This window comes from Telmatherina bonti, assembly GCF_933228915.1.
Source record: "Telmatherina bonti genome assembly, chromosome: 13".
NCBI classification, from domain to species: Eukaryota; Metazoa; Chordata; class Actinopteri; order Atheriniformes; family Telmatherinidae; genus Telmatherina; species Telmatherina bonti.
Window position 1 is genome coordinate 33,508,661 of NC_136611.1, and position 26,827 is coordinate 33,535,487.

At 41.7% G+C, this 26,827-nt stretch overlaps 3 protein-coding genes across 4 annotated transcripts in view; 2 read left to right on the top strand and 1 right to left on the bottom strand.

The window, feature by feature from the left end:
* Positions 1 to 147: 147 nt before the first annotated feature.
* On the top strand, positions 148 to 1,756 carry mrpl41 (mitochondrial ribosomal protein L41). Of its 2 annotated transcripts, none has more exons than XM_079250727.1 (2): positions 148 to 195; positions 600 to 1,753. In XM_079250727.1, the coding sequence occupies exon 2, from the start codon at positions 622 to 624 to the stop codon at positions 1,027 to 1,029; it is 408 nt and encodes a 135-aa protein (XP_079106853.1). In that variant the 5' UTR covers positions 148 to 195; positions 600 to 621; the 3' UTR covers positions 1,030 to 1,753. The 2 variants fall into 2 exon arrangements, with proteins under 2 accessions (XP_079106853.1, XP_079106854.1); XM_079250728.1 differs by having other exon boundaries at positions 158 to 195; positions 603 to 1,756.
* A 69-nt stretch (positions 1,757 to 1,825) lies between these two features.
* On the bottom strand, positions 1,826 to 8,358 carry dph7 (diphthamide biosynthesis 7). Its single transcript, XM_079250726.1, has 10 exons — positions 8,320 to 8,358; positions 7,912 to 8,067; positions 6,259 to 6,392; positions 6,086 to 6,173; positions 3,748 to 3,842; positions 3,508 to 3,665; positions 3,360 to 3,432; positions 3,206 to 3,271; positions 2,959 to 3,131; positions 1,826 to 2,265 (listed from the first exon to the last, which is right to left on the bottom strand). The coding sequence occupies exons 2-10, from the start codon at positions 8,041 to 8,043 to the stop codon at positions 1,856 to 1,858; spliced, it is 1,329 nt and encodes a 442-aa protein (XP_079106852.1). The 5' UTR covers positions 8,044 to 8,067; positions 8,320 to 8,358; the 3' UTR covers positions 1,826 to 1,855.
* A 504-nt stretch (positions 8,359 to 8,862) lies between these two features.
* LOC306764709 (endophilin-B2-like) overlaps positions 8,863 to 26,827 on the top strand; it is a 41,633-nt gene continuing 23,668 nt past the window's right edge. The window contains exons 1-5 of the mRNA XM_079251924.1: positions 8,863 to 8,984; positions 10,112 to 10,253; positions 18,368 to 18,496; positions 22,633 to 22,766; positions 25,742 to 25,834. Coding sequence (XP_079108050.1) covers positions 8,922 to 8,984; positions 10,112 to 10,253; positions 18,368 to 18,496; positions 22,633 to 22,766; positions 25,742 to 25,834 — 561 coding nt within the window. The 5' untranslated portion in view covers positions 8,863 to 8,921. The remainder of the gene's footprint in view (positions 8,985 to 10,111; positions 10,254 to 18,367; positions 18,497 to 22,632; positions 22,767 to 25,741; positions 25,835 to 26,827) is intronic.

The following is a 26,827-nucleotide window of genomic DNA, read 5'->3' on the forward strand; positions in this document are numbered from 1 at the left end:
TTGAAAATCAATTCCTTACCGTTTCCTGCGTTTGCCGTTTTCTAACTTTACTTTACGTCACATGGATCGCAGTACCAGTGTTCTGTGCTTTGATTGGTGAACGGTTATGCCTTTCAGCCAATCACGAAACGTTTCGTTAGTTAGTGAACCACATTAACCTGCGTTGTGCTGCAGCAGACTGACAGTGTGCTCAAGGTGAGTAGAAACTTAATCTATTATACACATTTATTAATGTGTAATATTATAAACCAAAGGCCAATTATGAACTATGACATAAAAATCGATTAATCAGTACAATTATAATAAATCGCCAACAGCGGATATTACATCCAAGTTAGCACATTTCTTACAAGCTAACTAACTAGCATGGGATACTATTCTCCACACTACACTGTTAAATTTATCTGTTTTATACTCGTATATGTTTTTTTTTTAAAAATTAAAAAAATGCAAAATCATGTTTTTGTTTGTCGTACTTAAGTTTGCATTTTTATATTAGAAAAAGAAATTCAGTTCCGCTTGTTTTGGTCTTATTTAGTCAGTGTTCATGTCTAATGCAACACCATTTTTATACTCTGCGTGTTTTTTCTGCATCCTAGAAGAAGACAACGCCGTGGCAGCATGGGAGTGTTATCCACGCTGATCAGAGGACTGGTTAGAGGAGCAGACAGAATGTCGGAGTTCACCAGCAAGCGGGGGTCAAAGACTCATAATAAAGGCAGAGGCTCGAGGCCGGCTGGACGGAGGCTCCCCAGCAGAAAGTTCCTATCTATTCGCGCCATGATTCCTGAATTTGTGGTCCCCAACCTGGAGGGATTCCACCTCAAACCATATGTATCATATCGTGCACCAAAAGGAACAGAACCACCAGTCACAGCACAAAGCTTATTTGACGATGCTGTTGCCCCTCAGATTAAGAAGGACTTTGAAGAGGGCACTTTTAGCAAAGACCAGCTGGAAAAGTATGGATTTGAGCCCACACAGGAAGGAAAGCTCTTCAAGCTGTATCCTAAGAACTATGTACGCTAGTGGTGGAGATTTAAGACAACATAATTGATTTGACTCGTACAGGATGATCATCACAGATAGGACTGTAAACTACTTGTTTATAAGGAATGACTCTGTCATTGAAATACATGGTAAACATAATCTAAAGGGTATGACTCAAACTGCAGATTTGTACATTAGCTACCATGTGAAAAATTAAAAGAATTTATGTACAAAATCAAATGTATTGTTTTTAACACTTCAAAACCCTAATTTCACACAATTTAACTAATTGTAATGAGTTATGGTGGTAATAAGAAAGCAGACCTCCTACAGTTTGTAATAAATACTGAGCTGTCGTCACCGTAATTCTTATAGGGATATCACCGACTCAGATCATTGGAAAGCAGCACACTTGGAAGATTTTATTGAAGACTTGAACTGGAGAGCAAAAAGTTCCTGTAAGGGTAGGGTGATTAGTTGCTGTATAAATTCACACATTCTGCATGGATACGGTTTAATTTGGTGGTCATACTTAAGATGTTTCAGAATTTTTTTCCTTAAACACAAAGTGCTTAAACTAAAAAGGGAAACATGGAAAGGAGGGTGGGAGGATGGGGTTGGTTGTGTGGCTCTTGCTTCTACAGTACAGAGGAATATAGGAATTATAATCAGTGTAATATAAAAACAGTGTCATTATTAAAATAGATGACTTTGCTTGTATTTTCTGTGAGAAGCTTTTTCATAAAGTGTTGGAAATAACAGTACATCATGGCTATGTTGTATTTCAGCTACATATTCTACTTCGGTACGTGGTGGTAATTTACAGAGTAGTTTTAGTTTCGTCCCAGATGGCGCTGCAGCTCCGTCAACACAGATCTGATTCCTTCTGAGTCTCCTCTGGAGTCCAGTCCCAGCGCCACACGTGGAGCATGTGGTCGTAGAAGGAGCAGCTAGCCAGCAGACAGGAGAGCGAGGGAGCGTCCTCGTCGGGGTTGACAGCCGGGGCCGAAGTGGGGGAGGCTGTGGGCGTTGCGGTTCCTTCCGGGATGTACTGTCCAGCATCGTCCTCCAAGGAAATGTCAAAACTGGCAGTGGGTGATTCGTACTGAATCCGTAAGTGTCCTCTGCTCTCTGCGAGGCTTTCCTTTGGTTCTGTGACGGGAGGGGAACAAGGAGCCGGACCCTCAAGGGACAGTCTGGACCAGTCGGCTCCATATGCCAAGGAGTTGTGGAGGATGTAGGAGGCCACAACAGGACAAGCTCCTCCACTGCCCTCTGAGTAACAACAGAGATGCTTGTTAGGCTTACTGTCACCTTTCTCATGTAATTAGTCCTCACACTTATTTTTATTTGTTCATCATAACCCCAGTGTGGTCAGAGGGCATGAAGCATGAGCTTTATTACACTTCTTACTGTCAACATTTACTGAATTCAGAACAAAAGGAACAGGAAAAAGCAATCTCTGGTCTGACTGCAGCAGTTCTCTGCTCTTCTCACATTCCCTCCTTTTCTCTTTGTCCTTTCTACAGGATTTCTTTTCAGTCGACGGCTTCAGCTGCTTATCAGGAAGTTTTTAAATCAGACGCATTGCAGTTTTTTTTATGTTTTTATGTTTAACAAATCAAAACTGACTCAAGACAATTCTGAGAATTCGAACAAACTCTCTAAAAAAACCACAAAACAAAAACTAGAAAAGCATTGAGAGGGCGCAGACCTCTGCCAAGCTGCTCATGTCCGCCTTCTCTATGAAGAATCCTTTTAAAATGACCACAAGTCCTTCCAGATCGTTCCTACATTTTACTGGAATCTAAACAAGACCAAAACCAATTCCCAGAAGAAATAATCCAAAAAACCAGCCAGCAGATGTTGCGTCACTTTGCTAACGGACGGACGGACGGACAGATAAAGGAGGGGAAACACGACCTCCTTGCTGGCGGTAAAGATGCTCGCAGAGTATTTCATACCAACCTAGAGCCTGCTGGCAGTGAAGGATGTGGAAGTCGTTGTGCATGCAGGCTGCGAGCAGCAGGTACTGATGGGCTGGGTGCCACTTCAGCCTCCACACCCCCCCACCCAGTGGACTCTCGCTGAGGGGCTTCCGCATGTTCCTGCCATCCCACAGCAGAACCTGCTCATCATAGCTGCAGAAGCACAAGATGACAAGGCTGAGAGAGAGAAAAGGAGTGCGAGCGTTCCGTCTGCAGGAGACACGAACCTGCCCGTCGCCAGGATGTGCTCGCGGTGGGGGCTGCTGTGAATGCTGCACACGCCCATGGAGTGCCTGAAGAGAAAAGACTAGAACTTTTGACAACAGTTTGCAGGAAGGACCTTTCTACGCCAGTGCTGAAACTTAGACTGATGTTTTCTACCTTTTGCTGGTGAAAGCAGGACTGGAGGGGTCCGCTCTGAGGTCCCAGCCTTTCAGTTTGCAGTCGTCGCCGCCTGCACAGAAAGTACACAACTCTCACAACAAGCAGCGTGCATCTGAGACCTGCTAAGTATTCCCCCGAAAAATACCAGAATAAACCAGCTGCGTGTCCCAGTAGGAGAAGGCTGTGATCCAGGCCTCAAAGTCGTGGGCTTTCCAGTAGGACAGCGCCGTTAGAGCTCCGTCGGCTGCTGAGAACACACTCACGCAGCCTGCAGAGTCGCTGCACGCCACTCGCACGTCACTGCTGCTGGCAAGACACAACGAGGTTGGCGACAGCTCGGAAACCTGTGCAGAAAATCTCCAACAGCCACTGTGGCCGGCAGTACCTGTCCATCCGTCCTGTGGACCAGTCTAACGACAAAGCCAGGCGCTCTGCTCCAACCTCCGAACTGCACAGAGTCTGCAGACTGCGCCCGCCTTCCTACTGGAGACACACAGTCATGAGTCCACGCTGCCACGCCAGCAGCTACACAACAGAATGACAAACACATCCTGCGTTGGGAAACCTGCAAACTTTTAGCTAACAGCAATCTAAGTAATATACGTCTCTAAGGTGCAGCTTTGCTCATATTTATTCCTTTCATTAAAGAAGGAAAAAAACAGCTGCCTGTAAAAAAAAGCTGAAAGTAATAATAAAAAATTTTATGAAAATCATTACATTACTTTCTAATTCTGGTTCAATGGAAATATTTTTTTTAAAACGCAAACAAATAAAATAATTTATTACATATTACATCACTCATAAAGTAATATTTAGTTGAACAATCCTTTAATGTTTCCGCTCCAGTCAGGTGTTTTCTGTTCCTCTCAGTCAGACTTCTGCACCTGTTGACAGGTATTTTGTCCCACTGTTCAACAGAAAAGTCTCTAATTTGTCCAGGACCAATTTGTTTGTTTTTCTTTCTTCAACTCAATTAAATGAAAAAACAGTGTCTTATATTACTAAATTATATTTTTGCAAATTTTCAGTTATTGTTCCTTTCATAATTCTCCAGTTATTTGAGTGACTGTTGTAAATTCAGCCTTTTCTTTAATGAAAGGGGATGAATACATATGAGCACAGCTGTATGAGAACATACTTTATTATACTCAGCTCCATAAAAAGTGCTGAAAGCTGCATTATTATAACTCTTTAAATTGCACATGTCAGGTTGTGGAGCAGGCGGTGACATCCAACCTGCACTGTAACGTTAAACATGCAAAACAACAAAAATCCACCAAGAATCTGGCAGTTTTTCTGTTTCGCATATGAAGCCGTCGACTTCGACATAAACAGACAGCAATAAAAAAAACTCAATTTAAACATGAAAAACAGGAATATTTTCTATAAAATCACAAAAAAAAACCCAACACTAAAATAAAATAAAAACAGGACTCAAAATGTCTTTCAATTAAAAAAAAAAAACAAAAAAACACCCAGGTAGAAACAGAAACATGGAATAAAAACTAATGATCCTTCAATATATGCAAAAAATAAATAAAACAGCACATGCACAATTAAAACCAGGTGTATTTCTAATTTGTTACTCTCACTGGTGTGTGTGTGTGTGTGTGTGTGTGTGTGTGTGTGTGTGTGGCTGAGTCTGTTGTTTTGCTGGCCACCTTCACCGCCCTGCAGAATGTTCCAAACCAGCAAATAATAAAAATAAAATCAAAGCTGCTTCAATAAAATAAGAACACAGCAACGTGTCCTTTACCACATTAAAACTCCTCAGTAAGTTCAGGAGTTTATGCTTCTTCTTGATCACATTTTCCACACATCACCTGCTCTCCAACGACCCCAACCATCCCAATGCGACAGACAGAAATCAATCATCGTATCTTGAGATTCTTCCACATCCAGGTGCGGGTCGACTTCACCGAACCGCTTGTCCTCATCGCAGTGCAGCAGGCCGTCTGAATTTAACCATGTTCCTGTTGTCATGCCAACTCAAACAGCGGCTGGCATGTACAGCGGAGGCGACAGGACATCTTTGAGGAGAAACAAAACCGACTCATTCCCAGTCATTCCCATCATTCCCAGTGTCGGAGGATAATGCAGCTCCTGTTGCTCTCAAACAGCTCGTGTTTCAGTGTGTAAACCACACGATTCACCAGATTCTGCTGGATTCCTGCAGTAGGAACTGGGAGGGTCACTGGGAACTGGTGGTAGGAGCTGAACGATGCACGTGATGAGCATCAAAACTCAGACTGCAGCGTTCAGAGCATGGCGAGACTAAGACATGTTAGCACCAGCAGCCTAAACTGTTGACACGAGGCAGGTTGGCTGCACTGATTTATGCTGCTGATGCCAACTTATGAGACCGCCACGGGCAGCCTGAGCAGAGCTGCAGAGCAATCACTCCAGTTTATGTCTACCAGTCTTCAGACTTTCAGGGTTGGTGATCGTGCGCTCACCGCAGCCTCACAATTACGATATCAGCTGACAGGAGTGGAACCTGACCGTGGCCGATCTGCCTCGAGGTTGGAAATTATTCCTGTGATGTTTTTCTGCTCACAACAGTTATTTAGTGTAATTATAGTGAATTAGCACCAACCAGACACTCTCATCACAACAACTCTTCATTACATCAGCTAGATAACACACACACACACACACACACTTCAGCTAAATGCTGAAAACACACACTTTCCCATGGGTTTTTCTGATGCCACATTTCTCACCTGGCTATGTGACAGTGCGTGGAGCTGCAGCTCCCCCGTAGCAGCTGCTATTCCCAGCACCGGCCGGTCACTCAGAGGCACGTGGCACCTGCAGTGAGAACATGCAGAACGGTGACAAAAGGGGAAGGAGGTGACAGCAGCAGCAGACACACAGGTCCAACCTGATGCCTTACCATTTCATATCTAAAATAGCTGCCATGTCCGTGCGCTGCAGCTCGGCCAGAGGAGGGGCCATCGCTCCATCGCGCTGAAATTCAAAAAGGTAGAGGCGACCGGTCCGGCTGGGGGTGGCGTGCTCGTCTCCGCCCTGCAACAGGAGGAGAAGAGGGCTGCAGTGTTTCAGGGTCAGACAGGTTTATTTAAAAAAAAAAAAACTCTAATAAATAAATTCAACACTTACTTCAGGAATATTAAGAAATATTTCGCACACTATTCTCCAAGTTCCCATTTCCGATCATATGCTGAACTAAAGGGTCTGTAGGGCTGTGACGATATGCTTTTGTCTCGATTCGATTCCGATTTTTTTGGGTGCCAATTCGATTTAAATTGCGATTCTCACAATTCTTTTATTTTGCTGATTTTTGTAGATTAAAAACAAAAAAAGTGTATAAAACTTATTTTTGCTCATTATTTTTCTTGATTTCTATTAAGAAAAAACAACACAGTAGCCAGACCATCATTCTGCTGCAATAATGCCCAAGAAGACGAGTTAAAAGATCAATAAAAACAATAAAAATGATTTAAATTTTATAGTAGATTCATTTTTTTTGTTGAAAAAAATCGATTTTAATTAAGAAATTGTGAAGCAAAAAAAATCCTGATTTTCAATTCATTTTCCCACCATGAAGTGTTATTCTCATGTATTTAAATATAAGTAGCAAGTATGTAAACAAAGATATCATATACTGAAATAAAGTGTCATTCTTATGTATTTAAATATAAATATAAATTACAGTTGTGCTTCATATTTATTCATACCCTTTCATTAAAGAAGAAAAAAAAAACAGCTGCCTGTAAAATAAGCTGAAATTGACTAACGTAATAACAAATAAAAAATTTATGAAATTCATTACATTATTTTCCAATTCTGGTTCAATAGAAATATTTTTTTAAAACACAAACAATTATTTAATTTAATAATTTCTTACATATTACATCACTCATAAAGTAATATTTAGTTGAACAATCCTTTAATGTTTCCGCTCTAGTCAGGTGTTTTCTGTTCCTCTCAGTCAGACTTCTGCGCCTGTTGACAGGTATTTTGTCCCACTGTTCAACAGAAAAGTCTCTAATTTGTCCAGGACACATTTGATATTTTTTTTATTTCTTTCTTCAACTCAATTAAATGAAAAAGCAGTGTCTTATATTACTAAATTATATTTTTTTGCAAATTTTTAGTTATTGTTCCTTTTATAATTCTCCAGTTATTTGAGTGACTGTTGTAAATTCAGGCTTTTATTTAATAAAAAGGGATGAATACATAATGAGCACAGCTGTACGTAAACAAAGATGTTTCTGGAAACAAATGCAACACTTCACAGCTGCACATGTGGCATTAGAGGCTTAGTGCGAGGATTTAGGGGGAAAATGCAAAGCTAGTTGTGACATTTTGCTTTTTGATTAACAGAAACTAACTCTTACAGTCAACAGGATGGAGATCATATGGAATAGGACTAAGAGACATCAGAAAAGATTATTTCCCAAGTTTACGCCAAACAGCAAGCTGTAACATTTTTAAATAAATGAAGAATATAAGTAGATTTAAGTGCAGTGAGGGGTTAGTGTGTGGATGTGGTGGCATAGCAGAGTAGTGTGTGTAATCTTACCCCTTTGTGCAGCTGATATGTCCCGCAGGCCAGGACGTCGTGGCTCTGTGGAACAGGACACCACTCCACCGTGTCCGCGCTCAGCTCCGTGTCAAACACCTGGAGACTGCGGGTCTTTGACTTCCAGGCCATGCTCGCCTCTTCTGCATTACGTTACTGGTGCAAAAGAAGGCGCAAAAAAGTAAACAAATGATGAATGTTGTCTTATTTACACTTCAACGACAAACATGTGCACAATTTTAGCTAACCCAGCTAGTAAACAAGTCACAAGCAAACTAGCTGAAATTATTTCACAGCGATTTCACGCGACATAGTCAACCATAACACAAAAATGATTGGGGTTAGGAGATTTACTCTCATTTATCACTGATTATATCCACAAAACAAGCCGTGATCAACAAAACTTACACATGTGCCAGCCCTGAGTCGAAACGCCGTGCGTCATTACGTCACGCCTGGACGTCGTGATGCGTTCAGGGATAAAGCAAGAAAATGCGAAAAATGGATTTCGGATCAGGTCAAATGGATTGGAAAGTATTTTTCACGGTGAGGAACTCATTCAACTCCTGCTTTTCCATCTTTTGGAAATGTATGAAAGCATACAGTTGTGCTCATATTTATTCATACCCTTTAATTAAAGAAGTTTTTTATATTTAGTATATATTTATATATTTAAATTTTTAGTTATTGTTCCTTTTTTTAGTCTCCAGTTATTTGAGTGACTGTTGTAAATTCAGCCTTTTCTTTAATGACAGGGTATGAATACATATGAGCACAACTGTACATAAAAAATTGAGACAAGGGAGGATCCATCCAGCTGTTTTTCACTGAATTTGCTGAATTTTCTGACTCCAGATTTTCAGCAGATTGGTGCGTTTGACGTCACGTGACAGCCACGTCCGCGTGGATCACGTGATCCTAGGTTTGTGCCATAATTTCCTCGTCGCTGCTGTTGTTGTGCACCGCATCGAGTGTAACATCCCCAGCTAGTATTTACACCTAGAAACGAAATGGATTTTAACGTGAAGAAACTAGCTTCAGGTGCTGGACTCTTCTTCACACGAGCCGTCCAGGTAAGTCAGCGCTCGCGCTACACAGCTGTGGGTTTTTGGTTTACGATACGTTATATCTCACTTTGCAGTATGTAGTTTTTCCTGAACACTTAGGCGTTAATTTCAGGGATTTTTTTATGTCCGTGTTGCGCTCCGACACATTTCAGGCCGATATTTCATGTAAACTTGCTGCTGTCACCGCCAGTGTCAACCTGCAGGTGTCCAGTTGTACTCCTAAATAATTAATTTGCAGGAAATAAAGTGTTCAATGTAGAGGTTTAAACTTTGACTCAGATATACTGGTTTGGTGGTAACTGGGAGGATGGGACTAGTGAAGGCCGGCAGGTTTACAGGTTGGGACCCCAGGTCCCGTAGATGCAGGGCCGGATTAAAAGCGCACAGGCCCCTGGGCCCAAAGTGTTCCAGGGAACCCCTTCCCCACCACAACATTGTGAAAATTTCTAACATCTCTCAGCCACTGGTGCCAATAGTAATACACTAGACTAGGGCTGTGATGATATGCTTTTGTTTCGATTCGATTCCGATTTTTTTTTGGGTGCCAATTTGATTTAAATTCTCACAATTCTTTGATTTTGCTGATTTTTGTAGATTAAAAACAAAAACAAAAAATGTATAAAACTTATTTTTGCTAGTTATTTTTCTCGATTTCTATAAGGAAAAAAAACCACACAGTAGCCAGACCATCATTCTGCTGCTATAATGCCCAAAAAGACTAGTTAAAAGATCAATAAAACCAATGAAAATCACATAAATTTTATAGTAGATTGAATTTTTTTATTTGAAAAATAAAAAAAAATTAAAATAAAAATTATTTTAAAATTGTGAAGCAAAACATCCCAATTTTCGATTTTTCTATTAGATTTTCCCACCCCTACTAGACACTGTGGTGTAACTATCTGGCTTTTTTGTACATATTGTTTAACTGGTGGTGTATGCCACATGTGGGTCCCACATGGGCCTAAAAAGGGCCCCAAGTGGGCACGGGCCCTGGGCCTGTCTCCATAAAACCCATTGGATAATCCAGCCTTGCATAGATGGAAACACACACACACAACGGAGACAGACTGGAGCGTATACAGTATATATTGCAGCTGTGAGCGCTTGTTTTCTCCATCTTCTGCTCCCAGTTTACTGAGGAAAAGTTGGGCCAGGCAGAGAAGACCGAGCTGGACGCTCACTTTGAGAACTTGATGAGCCGCGCAGACTGCACCAAACACTGGACAGAGAAAATCTTCAGACAGACGGAGGTCCTGCTGCAGCCCAACCCAAGTATGACACCAGTACAGCAGGCTTATCATTACAGATGGAGAGTTTTAACTTGCAGGCAGGAGTGTTGGTGGTGAGACGGCTGATGGAGCAGTTTACAGCTGTTGGCTTCAAATGCACCACAGTATACGTGTGAAAAGCAGCAGCCAAAATGCAACATGGCACAAAAACTGAAACATTAAGGTCAGGGAAGGTCTTTGCTTCTGTTATAAAGTTTGTAGTACATAATATTTGCAGCCTTCAGACTCTGTCTCCGTTATCAAGATGTGGACTTCCAAATACGTTCAGTTTCTTGCTTTAATGGTCATAATAAAATCTTCCTCGTATCATGGCCACTATCAAGCTGTGCTTGCACGAATATTAAAATAAGGCACTACTAATAGTGTTTAAAATAGTTGTATTTTAATCTGTAAGGGATTTTTAACATTTCTTTTTTAAAAATAAAATCCTTCCATCTCCTCGATTTGAGAAAATGCCAACTTCAGAAAACGTCTATATGTGACATATTTCACCAATTTCTCATTTATCAGATAAACCAAAATGCAGAAGCAGTGTGTGGAACATTTAGAAATATTGCCTATGATTGCTTAATTTTTACTTCTTTATAATGTTGCAAACCTGAACACATTTTAGTGCTTAAAGATGCTTCAAACTGTGGTTAAGTTTATTCAGATCTGTTTATGTACTTGTCTCTTAACTCATTGTCAGGCAAAGAACCATATTCGGTCACATGACTGGACATACTGTACAAAATGCTTCTGCATGATGTTTAATGAAATGAAAGAAGCGCGTGGAGTTCTCCCCACCACTCATCAGAGGTCAGGATATGTCCTAGATACTCCTCTGAGCTTGTCTAACATCATTAAAATGAGTTAAACTGTCCATTTACTACTTCATATAGTTATTTTAGAATAATCAGGTAGTAATTTTCTCTAAAATCATGTCCTCACATTTGGCTGAAACATACTTGTCATACGGGGGAGTTGATCGTCTACTAAATGCCTGTAAGGTGTTCAGGTCTTGTAGCTGCAGAACAAGCCCAGAGCATCAGCCTCCACCTCCGTGCCTGACAGTTAGAAGATGTGTTTTTACTGATGAGCAGAGTTTGGTTTATCCAGTCATGAACAAATATTTCCACTTTGGTGTGATCCATCCTCAGGACATTGTTCCAGAAGTCTTTCTCCTGCAGCCCTTCTGTGGCGTTATTCTTGATCCTCATTCTGGAGCGGAAACATCCAATCTGAGCGCAGACAACTAGGTTTAGCACAAACATCAGTTAAACTTTGAGCCAAATCTTTTCCCGCTGTGAGAAACATCTAATCTGAGGCAACAAAAGTTAATTCTGTGCACACAGCACTCACGTTTGTGTTTGCTTCTATCTGTCCAGACACACACTTTTAATTGTACTGCATAAACTTTAACATTTACCCTCCTAATGGAGGTTTGTGATGTAACTCTCATGCTCTGACCTGGAACGTCACCAGTGGGGTAATGTGCTCCAGATTGTTTGGAAAAGGTCCTGTAACTCCTCTCAGACTGATGAGCAGCAGCAGTCACTTCCCTATGATCACTGCTGATGTCTTTCCTCCTGAGCACGGTGTTAACACACACCTGCATGTCAGCCGCAGCGCCTGGCTGGTACTGACCTCTTAACTCATTTAGCCTTCATACGTTGCTTCTGCATTTTGTGTCACAGAATGAATAATAATATGATGAGAGGGGCCATGTTTAGGTTTTACCCTCATGGGGTATTTAACTCCTTTCCAAACCTGCCAAGAACCAGATCTTTTATGTTGTTGTCCTGTTCCATGAAACCTAAAAGTTGAAATGCCATCCTGTCCTCTTCACTGAAGTAGGAGAGAAAACAGACTTTTCTTGCATTTTATCCAAACGGTGAAGCGTTTAGATGGCGGTGAACTTGTACAGACATTTCTGCACCCTTCAGACGTCCAGAAACTCCACAAGGTCATGACATCACAGTCATAAAACGCTGAAGCAGTCAGAGCTGCTGCTGCACATGAAGTTTTAATAAACTCTTGTGATGAAGACATTCATGTTCTTGCTTTATAAGCCTCAGTTGGGAAATAATATAAAAACTCATTACAAAAAGGAAGATAATTTGTGTTTGGTTTATTATTTCTCCTCTTTAATAACAGCGATTGCTGTTGTTTTATATACTGGTGGAAAGCCTGATTAGTGACCTGTACAACAAGGGATATCGTGTTCCTGTGGGATGATCAACGCAGCTAAACCCCCAGAAAATGTGGCAAAAATCCCCAGCAATTCTCTCCTGTTGGAACTCCATCTTGTTCTGCGTTTCGTGGTGGACTGAATGATGATCTTCTCTCAGTAAGAAGGGAAATGCAACACAAACTGGCCACAATTTTTTACACTTAAGCGCTTTACATAAACCGTTAGAAGCATTGCAACAAGTTGCAAAAGAAATGCTAACAGCAGGAGCCTGTTAATGCTAACAGCAAGAATTAAACATCTCACAACAGTAAAACAGGATCTGTTCATCTTGGCAACGATTTCACCCAGTTAGATTATTTAGTGGTGTCCATAAATCTGCTGTTTTTATCGTCATATTTCCTGCAGTTCATCATCTAAAGTTCCACTAAAACATGACCGCTCTGCTTAACAAGTCACCACCACACCGAGACAATCTACCAGTTTCAGCGTGTGTGTGTGTGTGTGTGTGTGTGTGTGTGTGTGTGTGTGTGTGTGTGTGTGTGTGTGTGTGTGTGTGTGTGTGTGTGTGTGTGTGTGTGTGTGTGTGTGTGTGTGTGTGTGTGTGTGTGTGTGTGTGTGTGTGTGTGTGTGTGTGTGTGTGTGTGTGTGTGTGTGTGTGTAAACAGCTGATCCCATGAGTGTTCAGTCTGATTGAGGTCTGGACTCGCATCAGGTCCTTCCAGCCTCTCAGCTCTCTGGAGGTTCTCTGTGATGGTCCAGACTCTGGGCAGGGGGAGCACGGTGGTCCTTCAGGATGGACTTACGTCCCCGGTCCTGGAGATGTGGATCACCACCGGCTCCAGTCTCGTATGTCTGTTGCTTAGTCTACATCTGGTGCCGACACACACCTGGCAGCACTGGAATCTCAACACAGGAGTGAACCCCCACAAGAGAAAACCATTTTTTCTGAGCTGGGTCGCTGATTCCACACGAGCACAGCCGTTACCAGTTGCAGCTCGTAGTCAAGGTGACTCCTCGAGCTTTCCATGCATGATACAACACTAGCCGGTATTATTAAAGAGGAGAAATAATCAACCAAACACTCATTTTCTCACTTTGTGTTCTGCTTCTCAGACTAGCTTTAAACCATGTGCAGGTGTTTGGTGCTTTAGGATGTGTCATGCCAGAAAAAGGAGCTCTAACTTGTTATCTTTTGACTCTCCATGCCACAGTTGATCATACTGGTGAGTATCCTGCCTCCCTGCTTCCCTGTAGTGCCCTGCTGTGAAACTTTCATGCCTTTTAAGTCTTAGAACATAGAAATAGTGAATTAACTAGAAGCTGCAAGGCTCTTTAGTGTTGAGGTCAAAGCTCTGCTCTTTTATCCATTTCTCATCTTCAGAAATTCCCAGTATTGATGACCTGATCTTTAACGGATAAAAGCGGGTCTTGTCTACGGATGAAGACTTGTTTGTCGTTTGACAGGGTGTCATCATGGTGTTTGGACGTATTTTATTTGCCAGCTTAACTCTCACGTGACTTACAGACACTCAGGGACATATTAGCACAACCGAAAGGTTGTCTTGTTTCCTAAATCAGCTTCTCTCACCGACATGTTGCCAAATTCAGAGTTTTATATTAGTAATAACTTTGTTTCTGGACTCCTGAGGATAAAAATGCTGAACGTAAGCCTGGAGAGCAGTCAGAAACTTCCTGAAAGAGGAGGATAAAGTGGTTCATTGTGTCCACAGCCGTGACAAGGCACCGCTGTGGCCAAAAGAAGCTTCTCTCAGTGAGATGATGACAAATTCAGATCTTTTTCATTCACTACTGGATTACAATCACCTCTAAACTCAATATTAGCTCTCACATTAGCAGCTAAGGCTAAGACTGCAGGCTCCGCCATGTTCATAACAGTAAGTGATGTCACCACGCACGTAACTCGTACCCGATAATGAACTGGTAAATGCAGACAACTATCTTTCCAGTGTCATATTTCAGATGTCCACGTCAGATTGTTTCAGTAATCTGATTACTCCCTGATATCTGATTTTGATGGTCTGTAAACAGGCTCAGAGTTTATAGACATGCAAATGTTTTTATGAAGATTTGTTGTTCCATAATAAATAGATTTTGAATTGAAGGAATAAGGATGTAATTGAATCGTGCTGTTGGGAATCGAACCGATTGAGGAGACGAGTGGCGATGAGCTGCTGTCCGGCTTCAGCTTAATGCTCATGCTGGAGGAATTCATATCACTGCTTTGGGTTTTTAGGGTAAAGTCATCTTTGTGTCGCATCAGGGGTCCGGTCCTCGACGTCCACCATCCTGCAGCCCTTTCCATGCAACCCTTGTCCAACACACCTGACTGAAATGAATGTCCCGTTCTGCAGACCACTGCAGAGCTGGATGACACGCAGAAGAGAAATCCTGCTGTTTGATCATGGCGTGTTGGAGAAGAGATGCATCTAAAAGTTGCAACATGGTAGATGCAGATGACCGGACTGCGGTGCGTTCACGTATCACAAGTTAACGTTGACATGGCTGAGATAACCACAAAGAGGGGTAAAAAGTATAAGAAATGCAAGTGGAACCACATAAAGGGATGTTTTGTTTATTCTTAAAATACTTCAACTTATTATCAGCAGATCAACCAACCAGTAACGTCTTTAACAAGTTTGTGAAGCGTCATCAGAACCTCATGAGAGAAGTTGAATCGTTTAACGGTTTGCTTCAGCTGCGATGACCATGAGCCGCAGCTGCTTCATTTCCACACTCATCCAGCTCTTTCTACATCTTTCACTTCATCTGTCCTCGTTGAACTGCTGCCTTCATTTCTCTTCAATGTTTCACAAAGTGTGTGTGTGTAGAGAACATAAACCGATCCATGTCTGAGAGTTTCTCCTGCAAACGACCAGCAGGCTGCAGTTTTCCACAAGTACATGTAGGATGACCTGTCATAAACAACGAGTGTTAAAACTGTGCAGGCAACAATGAAAAGGATCAAATTTACTGAATATCATGATAAAAATCCCAGAAACAGAAACTGAAATGATCTTTTCTTCATGGTTGTTTCTTTTAATCGTATCGTTTATGTTGTTGTTCTTCATGTACTGGGAGACTCGTCCTCCATCCCAGCTAACCAGTTAAACGTGTCCTTATATGTACTTGTTGAAAATGTGTCGAGTTCTTTATGCTTGGCTTTGTCGTGATGTTCTACGTCACATCCTGAGGCTTGGATGGTGTTTTCACACATTTAGTGTGATTAAAACGTAGGAAATGAGAATAATGTTGGACTGAAGCGATCAGGTGCACGTGCTGTCATGCATGACTCAGCATGACTCAGCAGGACCCTGCTTTGCAATGAGTTTGGATAGGAAATAGATGGATTTGACAGATGGAAAGTTTGTATTAGAGTCCCATGATAAGACAGATACACCACCCAAGCCTCAGAGATGTTTTATCGGGTCATTTGCGATACCGATGTGACATGTATTGTTTCGGTTTGTTTTTAAGTTTATAATAAGTGATGTTTTTTTGCTTATTGCTCAGCAAGTTGGAGGCAAAAAGCAGAAATACATCCTGCAATTCTAACAAAACACAAACCGTAAATGATCATTTTTCTAAGGTATCCGTTATGTGTTTATGTATTCAGTTCTGTCCAACATACTGCGAGGTATTTGTTATTTATTCCCCTCCATGTCTCTAGTTTGGATTTACTGATGCAGCAGCAGGATGAAGGTGCTTTTGGTGCAGTGGTTCCATGATAGATATGGAAATAAACTGTAATGTTTGTTCATTTTGAGTAACGTGGTGAAAGACGATGCATGCTTCACTGGATTATTCTTCGTCTTCGTCTTCATCTTCATCTTCGTGCCGCTTATCCGGGGTCGGGTCGCGGGGGCAGCAGCCTAAGCAGGGAAGCCCAGACTTCCCTCTCCCCAGCCACATTTGCCAACTCTGCGGGGGGGGGGATCCCGAGGCGTTCCCAGGCCAGCCGAAAGATATAATCCCTCCCGCATGTCCTGGATTTTTCCTGGGGTCTCCTCTTGGAACACCTCACCAGGGAGGTCCAGGAGGCATCGTGACCAGATGCCCGAGCCACCTCAACTGGTTCCTCTCGATGCGGAGGAGCAGCGGCTCTACTCTGATCTCCTCCCGGATGACCGAGCTCCTCACCCTATCTCTAAGGGAGAGCCCGGCCACCCTGCAGAGGAAACTAATTTCAGCCGCCTGTATATGAGATCTTGTTCTTTCGGTCACGACCCACAGCTCATGACCATAGGTGAGGGTAGGAACGTAGATCGACTGGTAAATCGAGAGCTTCGCCTTCTGGCTCAGCTCCTTCTTCACCACGACAGACCGGCGCAGAGTCCGCATTACTGCAGACACTGCACCGATCCGTCTGTCCATCTCACGCTCCATCCTTCCCTCACTCATGAACAAGACCCCGAGATATTTAAACTCCTCCACTTGAGGCAGGACCTGACTCCCGACCCGGAGAGGGCAATCCACCCTATTCCGGCCGAGGACCATGGTCTCAGATTTGGAGGTGCTGATTCTCATCCCAGCCGCTTCACACTCGGCCGCGAATCGCTCAGGTGAGAGCTGGAGATCACGACCAGATGAAGCCAACAGGACCACGTCATCTGCAAAAAGCAGGGACCCAATCCTGAGGCCACCAAGTCGGATCCCCTCAACACCTCGGCTGCGCCTAGAAATTCTGTCCATATAAGTTATGAACAGAATCGGTGATAAAGGGCAGCCTTGGCGGAGTCCAATCCTCAATGGAAACGAATCCGACTTACTACCGGCAATGCGGACCAAGTTCTGACACCTGTCGTACAGGGACCGGACAGCTCGCACAAGGGGGTCCGGTACCCCATACTCCCGGAGTACCCCCCACAGGAGCCCTCGGGGGACACGGTCGAATGCCTTCTCCAGGTCCACAAAGCACATGTAGACTGGTTGGGCAAACTCCCATGCCCCCTCCAGGACCCCAAAGAGGGTATAGAGCTGGTCCACTGTTCCGCGACCAGGACGAAAACCGCACTGCTCCTCCTCAATCCGGGATTCGACTATCCGGCGGACCCTCCTCTCCAGGACCCCTGAACAGACCTTACCAGGGAGGCTGAGGAGTGTGATTCCCCTGTAATTGGAACATACCCTCCGGTCCCCCTTCTTAAAAAGGGGGACCACCACCCCAGTCTGCCAAGCTGGATTATTCTATATTTAGCTAAAGTTAAACTCCATGTGAGCCTGAGTGGAAAGAGAGAAAGGAAATATTGATCTTTTTCCTCCTCTTTGCTAACAGCTAACTGTCTCACCTGCTGAACATCAGTTCTCCAGCAGCATTATGAAATGAGTTAAAAGCAGCAAACAGCCTGATATAAATGCATTCGGTGTGTTTTGCTCACATAGTCCCGTATCAGAGCTTTGGAAAAGATGTTACTTTATCTTCAACCTGTGAGTTGGGTTGTTATGCATCACATCTGCACAGTGTTTCATTAATGAAAAAACCAACGCTGAAGACAATTCTGCCCCTAAACAATGGTTTCCCAGCCTGCCCTGCTGCTGGTGGCTTATTGAGGCGAGTGATAATGATTGATGAGCAAACTTTCTGCTCTGGCGGCTCGGTTTGATCACTAGTGGGTTGCAAAGTGACAAAATGCATGTTTGCTGTTTATCATTAGCGAGTCACACTGGCGAATTATTAAATGGCAGCTTTTTTCCTCACATGGCGGCCACACATTGACTAGAATTACTTCCAACTTTACTGGGTGTTTACAGTTTATTCTGCCTTCATTGCTGAGCAGATGGTTTTTCTCTTCTCAACCTGTGTCTTTGTGATCCATTCTAGTTGAAATGACATTATTTGTGCTTAGTTTTTGCACGGACTCATCTCTTCCTCTGCCTTCGTCTATTAAGCTTTACTTTTCCTGCAGGTGCCAGGATTGAGGAGTTTCTATATGAGAAACTGGACATGAAGGCACCTTCCAGGGTTACTAATGCAGAGCTGCTGGGTCAGTATATGGAAGACGCAGCAAAGGAATTTGGCTTTGGAACTCCATACGGTGAGTATACAAGCACCCGAAAATATCCTCAAAACGTAGAGAAAAACCTGCAAATACAGTTTACGTAGATTAACAAGAGTTTAAAAGGTCATGCCGAGTCATGCCAGCTGCTACCAGGTACGATGATGTGTACAACTGGAATAAATCCGACCATAGTTTGGTTTACATTGGGATAAACAGATGTAAAAGCTTCTTCAGTGGCATTTAGAGCCCACGCAGTTAACATCTGTGAACAGTGTTGGCAGCTTGAATTAAGCTGATTAGCTTCTAAATGAAAAATATTCTAAAACAGGGGTGTCAAACTCCGGTCCTTGAGGGCAGGTCTTTTTTTTGTTTCCCTCCACCAACACAGTTGATTCAAATCAAATGAATCCAGCAGCTTCTTGTCAACCTGTTTATTAATTTTGGACAGGTGTGTTGGAGCATGGAGACAGCAAAAACCTGCAGGATACCGGCCCTTGAGGACTGGAGTTTGACACCTATGTTCTAAAACAAAACCATTAATTCAAAGTGATAGCTGTACCAGAACCCGTCCTGCACAACGGCATGTGCACCTGATTGCATTAGTCCAACATTATTCTGATTTCCCATGTACGAGTTTAAACTGTTAATCCTGCATGTCATGTTTCTTCCTGTCCTGCCAAGCAGCAGTCCACTAAAAACACATAAACACATAAAAATAAGACGTTTAGGATCATTTCCTTTTTGAACTGATGGAATTTTATACACCCACCACATGATTCCTCACGTCCCCCTGGAAGAAATGAGGTCACTTTATAAGATGGAAAATTCAGGAGGAAAAAAATTATTTGTGCACTGGAGAAAATGTAGATGAATAACACACACACATACACACACCAACACTGCAGTGCGTATTTCTGCTGATGACAGGACTCTGAGTGGCGTTAGAAGTCAAGTATAGCAATGGAAGACAGTCCTCCGTGGTGCTCCTGAACCCATCTCAAGGTCAACCTGACCTACTTATTGATAAATGATTGGATCATCTGGTCTTCTCCCTACTTCTTGCTCTTCACACTCCTTTCTTTCAGGACACACGTGTGAATTTGGTCCATTTCCCTCAGTGGGAGCCTCAACGATCAATACATCTTTAAATGAGGCCATCTGCATCTGCATTGTGCTGCAGCACCAGTGGGCGGGGCCTCTGCGTGGAGGTCACGGGGGAAATCCAGCGCTCAGAAAACCAATAAGAGAAAAGGATTTATGCGAGATTAGCGACCTGGTTTTAGTCTGTCATCGCTGTGACCTCTAAAGGAACACAGGATGTTTTTATTTATTTTTATTATTTTATTATTATCTCCTGTTTTATTCAAATATGAAGGTAAAACACCTTTTCTCCGTAATGCCCTGTCATCCTTGCATATCCAGCTCGGTATAGTAGGATGAAAGCACTTCCTTTCTTGCTTTAGTGTAAAAACATCCTGAGTAAAGTACCAAGTTGGATGCAGAATAAGAAAGAGTCAGTTCATACATGAAAGAAAGAGCCTTAGTTCGCCCGGGTGGTGTTTATTTGTTTGCAGCTCGGTATGAATGCTTCCTGCAAAGCGGCCTTACGGCTGGCCTGCTGCTGGCCGTCCCACAGCATATTAATGTTTAATATCATTACAGCTAAAGTTAGTTCTTCTAACTTCATACACGATATGATCACTGCTGTGGAAAGCTTTTCGCCCCCCTTCATTTAACAGAACAGCGGTGACATCTACTGGGAATGTTATTCTCATACATGTAGAAGTACAAATGAAAAAGATAATTGAGTTGCTTCGTCTTGATCCTCTTGTTTCCAAAAGTTTTTCTAAGAAAGGTCGAAAGAGTCTAATATAATCTTTTCCAGTTTCCTCTCTGATCGTATTAGAAGTGATAAATAATTAATGATCTCATTTCATACAGCGCTCCTAGTTTGTTTCAGGTTGGCTGAGCGTTTTCTGAAAGCTTTGTCGTCATGTTCGCTCTGTCCATCATAACAAAAACAGCCCACAGAGGAACACATTAACCCTTAAATCACCAAGCCATTTATTCCTAACACTTGCCTGACCTCTCTGTCTATCAATCTGTAATCTCAACCTTTTCATGCAGTCAAGTCAACAATATCTTTTTCTCAATAATATGTATTTTAAACTGATACCACATGCATGGATCAATAGTTATATGAGCATAAAAACAAAACAGACATTGAATGTCACAGAATTAAAATTTTAAGAAAAGCTTTTTAATTTTTAAATATGTTTCTCTGAGGCCTTGGCCATCAGGAAACAAAAAAAACAAAACTATTTACATTTTTACATTCACTTCTTTAGCCGCTTGTGCCAAGATGGAGGGCTACACCACACCGCTCATACTTCCAGGGGGCGGACTGCTAGACCTGCCTGTTTTTTGTATTTCTTTCTTTTTACTATATTATTTTGCTTTCTATACTGCAAGATAACTATTTAAACTATTCACTCTGATCTTTGGCTGCTTGGATTGGATGTCACCGTCATAAAAACAGAGTGATAAGAAGTAGGAGGATCTTATTGGTCGAGAGACTGACAGGAAGTCATGATGTTTGCTTTAATATGGAGGTCTGCTAACATAATTTACACATTTTTATCATAAGATGTAATAAATCATGAACGTATCACGGTGGAATTGACGTTCGAAGTTCCTGGAAAAACGCTGCACCAAACGGCTGAATTGAAAACCTTCTCAAAAGGCTGGAATTGTCTGTAGCTCACGATAAATCACCCAAAGAGTGTGGTTGTGGGAGCATAAGTACTTTGCAGAATATCTCAGGAACCACACAACAAATCTTGCTGTCGTGTTGGGGCGCGAGTGTTAATCAGTGTCAATCAATCAAGCTTTATTTATAAAGAAGCTTTCATACAATAAAATTTAGCGTAAAGTGCTTTACATTAAAAGCAAAAAGATAAAAAACAATAATTAATGCAATAATTATTGCAACAATAATTAATGAGAGAAGGCGTGTTGACTGATAGATCAACAGTTGTGAGCTGTGCAGGCATCACTTTTGCTGCTATTTCATCCAGACTTGGTATCATCATGGCCAAGCATCTTTATTATTTCTTGTCTGCTTCTTAAAGCTAGCAGCTAGCTGCCAAAGCAGATCCTCCAACTGTCCCACAGACATCCTAATTTCGCATCGTATTTTGTGTGCAAAGACAGAAATGTTGATTTTTCACCTCCGAATTATTTGCAGTTTAATATCATTTATTTGGATTGGTCCCATCGGTCATGAAAAGGCCTTCAGACTGAGATTAGAAAGGTGAGAACAGCTGCTGAACTGATGTAAACAGACCGTGGGTTCATTCAAAATTCATTGTGTGCGTTCCCACCAAGCAGCAACCTCCGGCGTTAATAAGTGAAGCATAAGCGGAAGTGCATAAAACTGCATTTCCCCCTTCATCCACTAGGGGCTGCAAAACAGAGCAAATCCCCATAGACTCCCATGTTAAAAAGACCAACTTCACAGCAGAAATAAACATGTTTACAGCAGAAATAAACATATTTACAGCCTGGTTCAAAAATCCATTTTAGGTTTAATAGGTCAGGTTTACCTTCATGACAACTGTGAGGGGAGTGAATTTTTTTTTAACTCGCCCGTTTAAAAGTAATTTAATCTAGAAATTTGGCATATTTAGGGGCGTGTCCTTTTGATTGACAGGTACCCGATCTCCCGCTTCAAGTCAGAAGAACGTAGAACAACCGCGGTTTTTAGCCGGTTAACAACGTGACTTAGCTTTAGCCCGCTTACCTCCGTTAGCTGGTTAGCTCCTGTCATCTCCAGGTTAGCTCGGTTAGCTCTTAGCTACAGAAAGCTCAGAGTTTGCTCGATGTCAATCATCCACCATGACGCTCACAGCCCCCCTCTCAGCTCCACCTCTTTGCCCATATTTGTATTTTCCGGGCGAGACAACAGGGATGACCCTGCCAAGATGGCGACGGTAGGAACCGCCCACCGAGCTTTAATTCAGCTCTTCAGAAACCTACGGGTGACGTCACGGAGGCTACGTCCATCTTTTTATATACGGTCTATGGTTCCAACGTTGGTGCACATCCTCTGTAATGAGAAATGAAGCTAAGCAGCAACTAAAGCGTGTGTGTTTGTGGCGTTCTCGTTGCAGGAAGCACGTTGATTAAGGTGGGGGAATGTGAGAGAAGATTAGGAGCTGCAGAGAGGGAGTTCATCCAGACGTCAGCCATCAGCTTTCTCAGCCCTCTCAGGAACTTTCTGGAAGGAGACTGGCGGACCATTTCGGTGAGTCACACCAGTGTTTCGGGCTGCACAGGGGATGTGGTGGTTAGCACTGCGGCCTCGGCTGGGGAGACAGTGGAGTATGCATGTTCTCCCTGTGTGTGCATGGTACTCCGGCTTCCTCTCACTGTCCAAACACATGCATGTTAGGCTCATTGGCCTTTCTGAAAACTCAGTGGTTGCTGTCCTGCAGTGGACTGGTGACCTGTCCAGGGTGTCCCCTGCTTCTCACCTGCTAACTGCCAGGACAGGCTTCCCTGCAACCATGAATTGTGGTGTAGTGTTATAGAAAATGGATGGTCATCATTTTTTATTCTGACCGTCTAGATTTAATCAGATTTATTTTCAGTAAACAAGATATTGATGCTACCTTTTTTACATTGTGAGAAGAAGTGACTCTCAGAAACAAGGAACCAGCACACCACACCACACCACCCAACATGTCACTATGGCTAGCTAGCCGTCAACTTCCAATCAAAGCTGAATGAGTATTCACTTTAATTTAATGAGATTATTAATAAGTTTAGTTGGACTGTGTTTATTTACTCCTAAAACACCCAACAGATGAGTCAAAATGATTATTACGTAACTTAGCCCAGCTTTGTTAGCCATAGCAATAGCTGCCAACAGCTGCAACCACACCAACAACCAACTCTTTACTCTGATTGGTCCACCTTCTCCTCCCTCCTCCTCCTCCTCCTCCTTCACACAAGACACAACTTAGTTTTGGTACAGATACCTCTCAAGCCATGTGCCAAACGTCGGAGCTCGGTTTCATCACGCTGTGACTCACAGAAGCGCGTGTACGCTTGTAACAACAGATCCAAGAAGTTGCTGTCTCCAAGCCGAGGTTGTAAAATTACCCCTTCATGCATGCTTTAATAAAAAACAAAGACAGACTTTTTAAAAGCAATATTTTACGTCTACAGACATATGCAATAATCCTTTTTTTTAATTAGTGAGATATATATATATATATATATATATATATATATATATATATATATATATATATATATATATATATAAAATCATATTCATATTATGCAAATATTCTATGGAATATAGTTGTACCTTTTCCTATTCATCACAAAGACAGTCTTGTGTAGTTACAATGTATGTATTTATGATCAGTTATATCATTTATTTTTCAGTCAGTGGTAATGTTTTGGATGACCAGAGATGTGTAGTAACGAAGTACAACTACTTCACTACTGTACTTAAGTTGTAAATGTGGTATCTCTACTTTATTGAAGTACTTTTTTTTTTTTTCCTACTTCCACTTTTACTCCACTACATATTTTGGATCACTATGATACTTTTACCCAGATACATTTTTCATTGCCCTGAGTCGTTACTCTTTAAAATAGCAAAAAAAACAAACAAAAAAAAGCCTACTATGGTAGTTTGTTTAAACATATAAATATAATTTATAACTTCTCCAACTCTAGATGGCTCTATCGCCTAGTTTAACCTGGCTTTAACGAATCAAGCGATCAAGCTGAGTTGCCGCACTCCCTTTCACTCTGCCTGCTAACGGCCTACCTGAGAACACCTAAAGCTACCTTTAGCTGAAGTCGAGACAAGAACGTATGAGAACGAAATGGAAGGAAAACCTGCAAAATCTCCAATACCCTTGATACCAATATCAGTACCCTAATGTCCAAAAAATGACTTCTTTATACACACTGGCTTAAGAAGGGAATGACTTGTGCAAGGAAGAAAACTTATAAGTGAGGAGAAGGATGTGATTCTGTAAATGTGAAAGGACATGTTTGTTCTGATTTTATTTAGAAAGAGTTGTTTTCAGCGCTCGATTACTTTTGTTTTCACAGAAGAACTTACTAATAAGTGACTGACTTGCCTTTAGTTGCCATAAGTTATGGATAGAGAGAGACGTCTTTACATAAAAAAAAAAGAAGAACATTTAGAATATACTTACTAGTTTAAGATGGGGAGTGAACACACTTGATCTTTTTTTTTTTTTTTTTCCATATATGTTCTGGTTTGTGTACTACTGCTCCAGCCAAAGGATTTTTGAATAAAAGGCCAAAAATTTAAAATCATAAACAATAATCTGCACAAAGTTGAATGTTGTCTTAAATAACTGCACAACACACTGGAGTACTTTTACTTTTAGTACTTGAATAAAAAAAATTTGAAATAAACTACTTGAAATACTTAAGTACAAAAAAATTTGAATAGTTTAGTACTTCTACTTAAGTGGGGCACTTCAAGAACACTTCAGGGTCTACTCAAGTGATTTAATTCAGAGAGTACTAAAACTTGAGTCCTGGTTTCTAGTATTTTATACGTGTCTTTGGATGACTCACCAACATCCACCAGGTGGTTCATTTACAAATACAGGTGGTCCTCGGTTTACGAACGAGATCCGTTCCTACGCTGCCACGTAACCTGAAATTCCAAATATTAGCAACTCTGGACTCCTTGGGCCAGTGTCCTGCGGATAGGCCTGTCACGGTAACCAGTTTTGCCATGCAATTAATTGTTTCAGAAAATATTGCGATAAACGATAATATTGCGCGAAGCGATTGTTTGTTGTCATTTTTACACCCTTTCAAAGATCAACATACTTTTGTTTCTAAATAACATTTAGCTCGATTTGCAGACTAGTTTATGGTCATCCAGTCCCCAGTCTGCTAAAAGAGATAAGAGAGATTTCTCCTGGGGTTTTGGCAACGTGGTTATCTGGAACATATGGTCTCCAAACACTTGGAGTTCAGGGTCCCCGGATGGATGGATGACATACAACTAAGATCATTTCTGATTCTGCTCAGTTTACATTTAACATGAGTCTAGTTGGAAGGTTAAAGTTACTTTTTATGTTTATGCAAACGTTTGCTGCATCCACAAACAGGCAGATTACAATGCAGTTCCACTTGAACTAGATGTAACAATTTAACATGTGATTTGGGTTCAAGGTGACTAAAAACTGAACTAATTTTGTCACGAAACAGAAAGAACGTCGTCTGCTGGAGAATCTCCGCCTGGACCTGGATGCCTGTAAAGCACGTGTGAAGAAGGCAAAGGTGGCGGAGGCCAAGGCCGCGGTAAGTCATGCATCCCACCCAGCCCTCACCCATTCCCACTAACTTTTTATTGATGAGATTTGGTGCTGCTGACGCTAACACGCATAACTTCTGTGTATTCACAACCTTTGCAGTGCGAGGGTGATGTGAGTATAAAACCCACTTTGAAGATGTTGAGTATGATGCAAGTTTTTCCAGTTCTGCTGACTTTGTATCTTTTGCCATGTAAGCAAGATTGATGGGAATATACTCAAAAATATTTTTAAACAACAAAGCAGTGAACTGAAAAAACTTGAAGAGCCTCATGTTTACTTTGCATTTTGCACAATTCCCTGACTGAATTGCAGAGCGCCATATCGTTTGCTGACATGTGTGCAACTTTATTATTTGTGTTGATTATTTCATGCTTTGTTTTTGGAAACTGGAAAGATTTACTTTTCCTCTGTTTTATTAAACACTTACTGAAAATGTCTTTATTATGAAGCTTTCTATGGCTGTGCAAAACCCTCACGCAGCTATGGCATGAAGGCATTTGGTTTGGTGGACGAAGCTATTCAAAGAAACTTGCTGCTCAAAGTGCAAACTGAAGCTAAACCAACCCAGAATTAGTTATCAGGCTTCTAGATGTTTATTGTACACTTTGTTTTGCCAGCAGGTGGCAGTGGAGTCCCAGGAAAACGTCTAAAACGTGGCCTTATTTTGATATTATGATTAAGAGGGAAAAGGTTGATGTGTTTACCCAAAAAAGCATCAGTCCTGACCAAATCAGATGCCAGAAATCCTAAAAGATTGCACTTTTTTTTTTTTATATATATATATATACAAATGTGCCTCTTTTCTTTTTCTTTTGAAAAAGTTTGACTTTTCAATGACAAAGCAATTAGACAGACTGACCAGCCATGAAAAAGAAATCACCTCCACTTTAGTTTTTTAACTCGTGTCATTAAATGAAAGCAAAAAAATAGATAAATAAAAGTCAGTCATAAAAAAAATAAAAAAAAATAAAAAAAAATA

Coding starts and splice junctions, on each gene's coding strand:
- mrpl41 (XM_079250727.1), top strand. CDS start 622: ATGGGAGTGTTATCCACGCTGATCAGAGGACTGGTTAGAGGAGCAGAC.
- dph7 (XM_079250726.1), bottom strand. CDS start 8,043: ATGGCCTGGAAGTCAAAGACCCGCAGTCTCCAGGTGTTTGACACGGAG. Junction 3,843..6,085: donor ACGCACTGTCACATAGCCAG/GTGAGAAATGTG, acceptor TGTCTCCAGTAG/GAAGGCGGGCGCAGTCTGCA. Junction 3,666..3,747: donor TCCACAGGACGGATGGACAG/GTACTGCCGGCC, acceptor TCTTGCCAGCAG/CAGTGACGTGCGAGTGGCGT.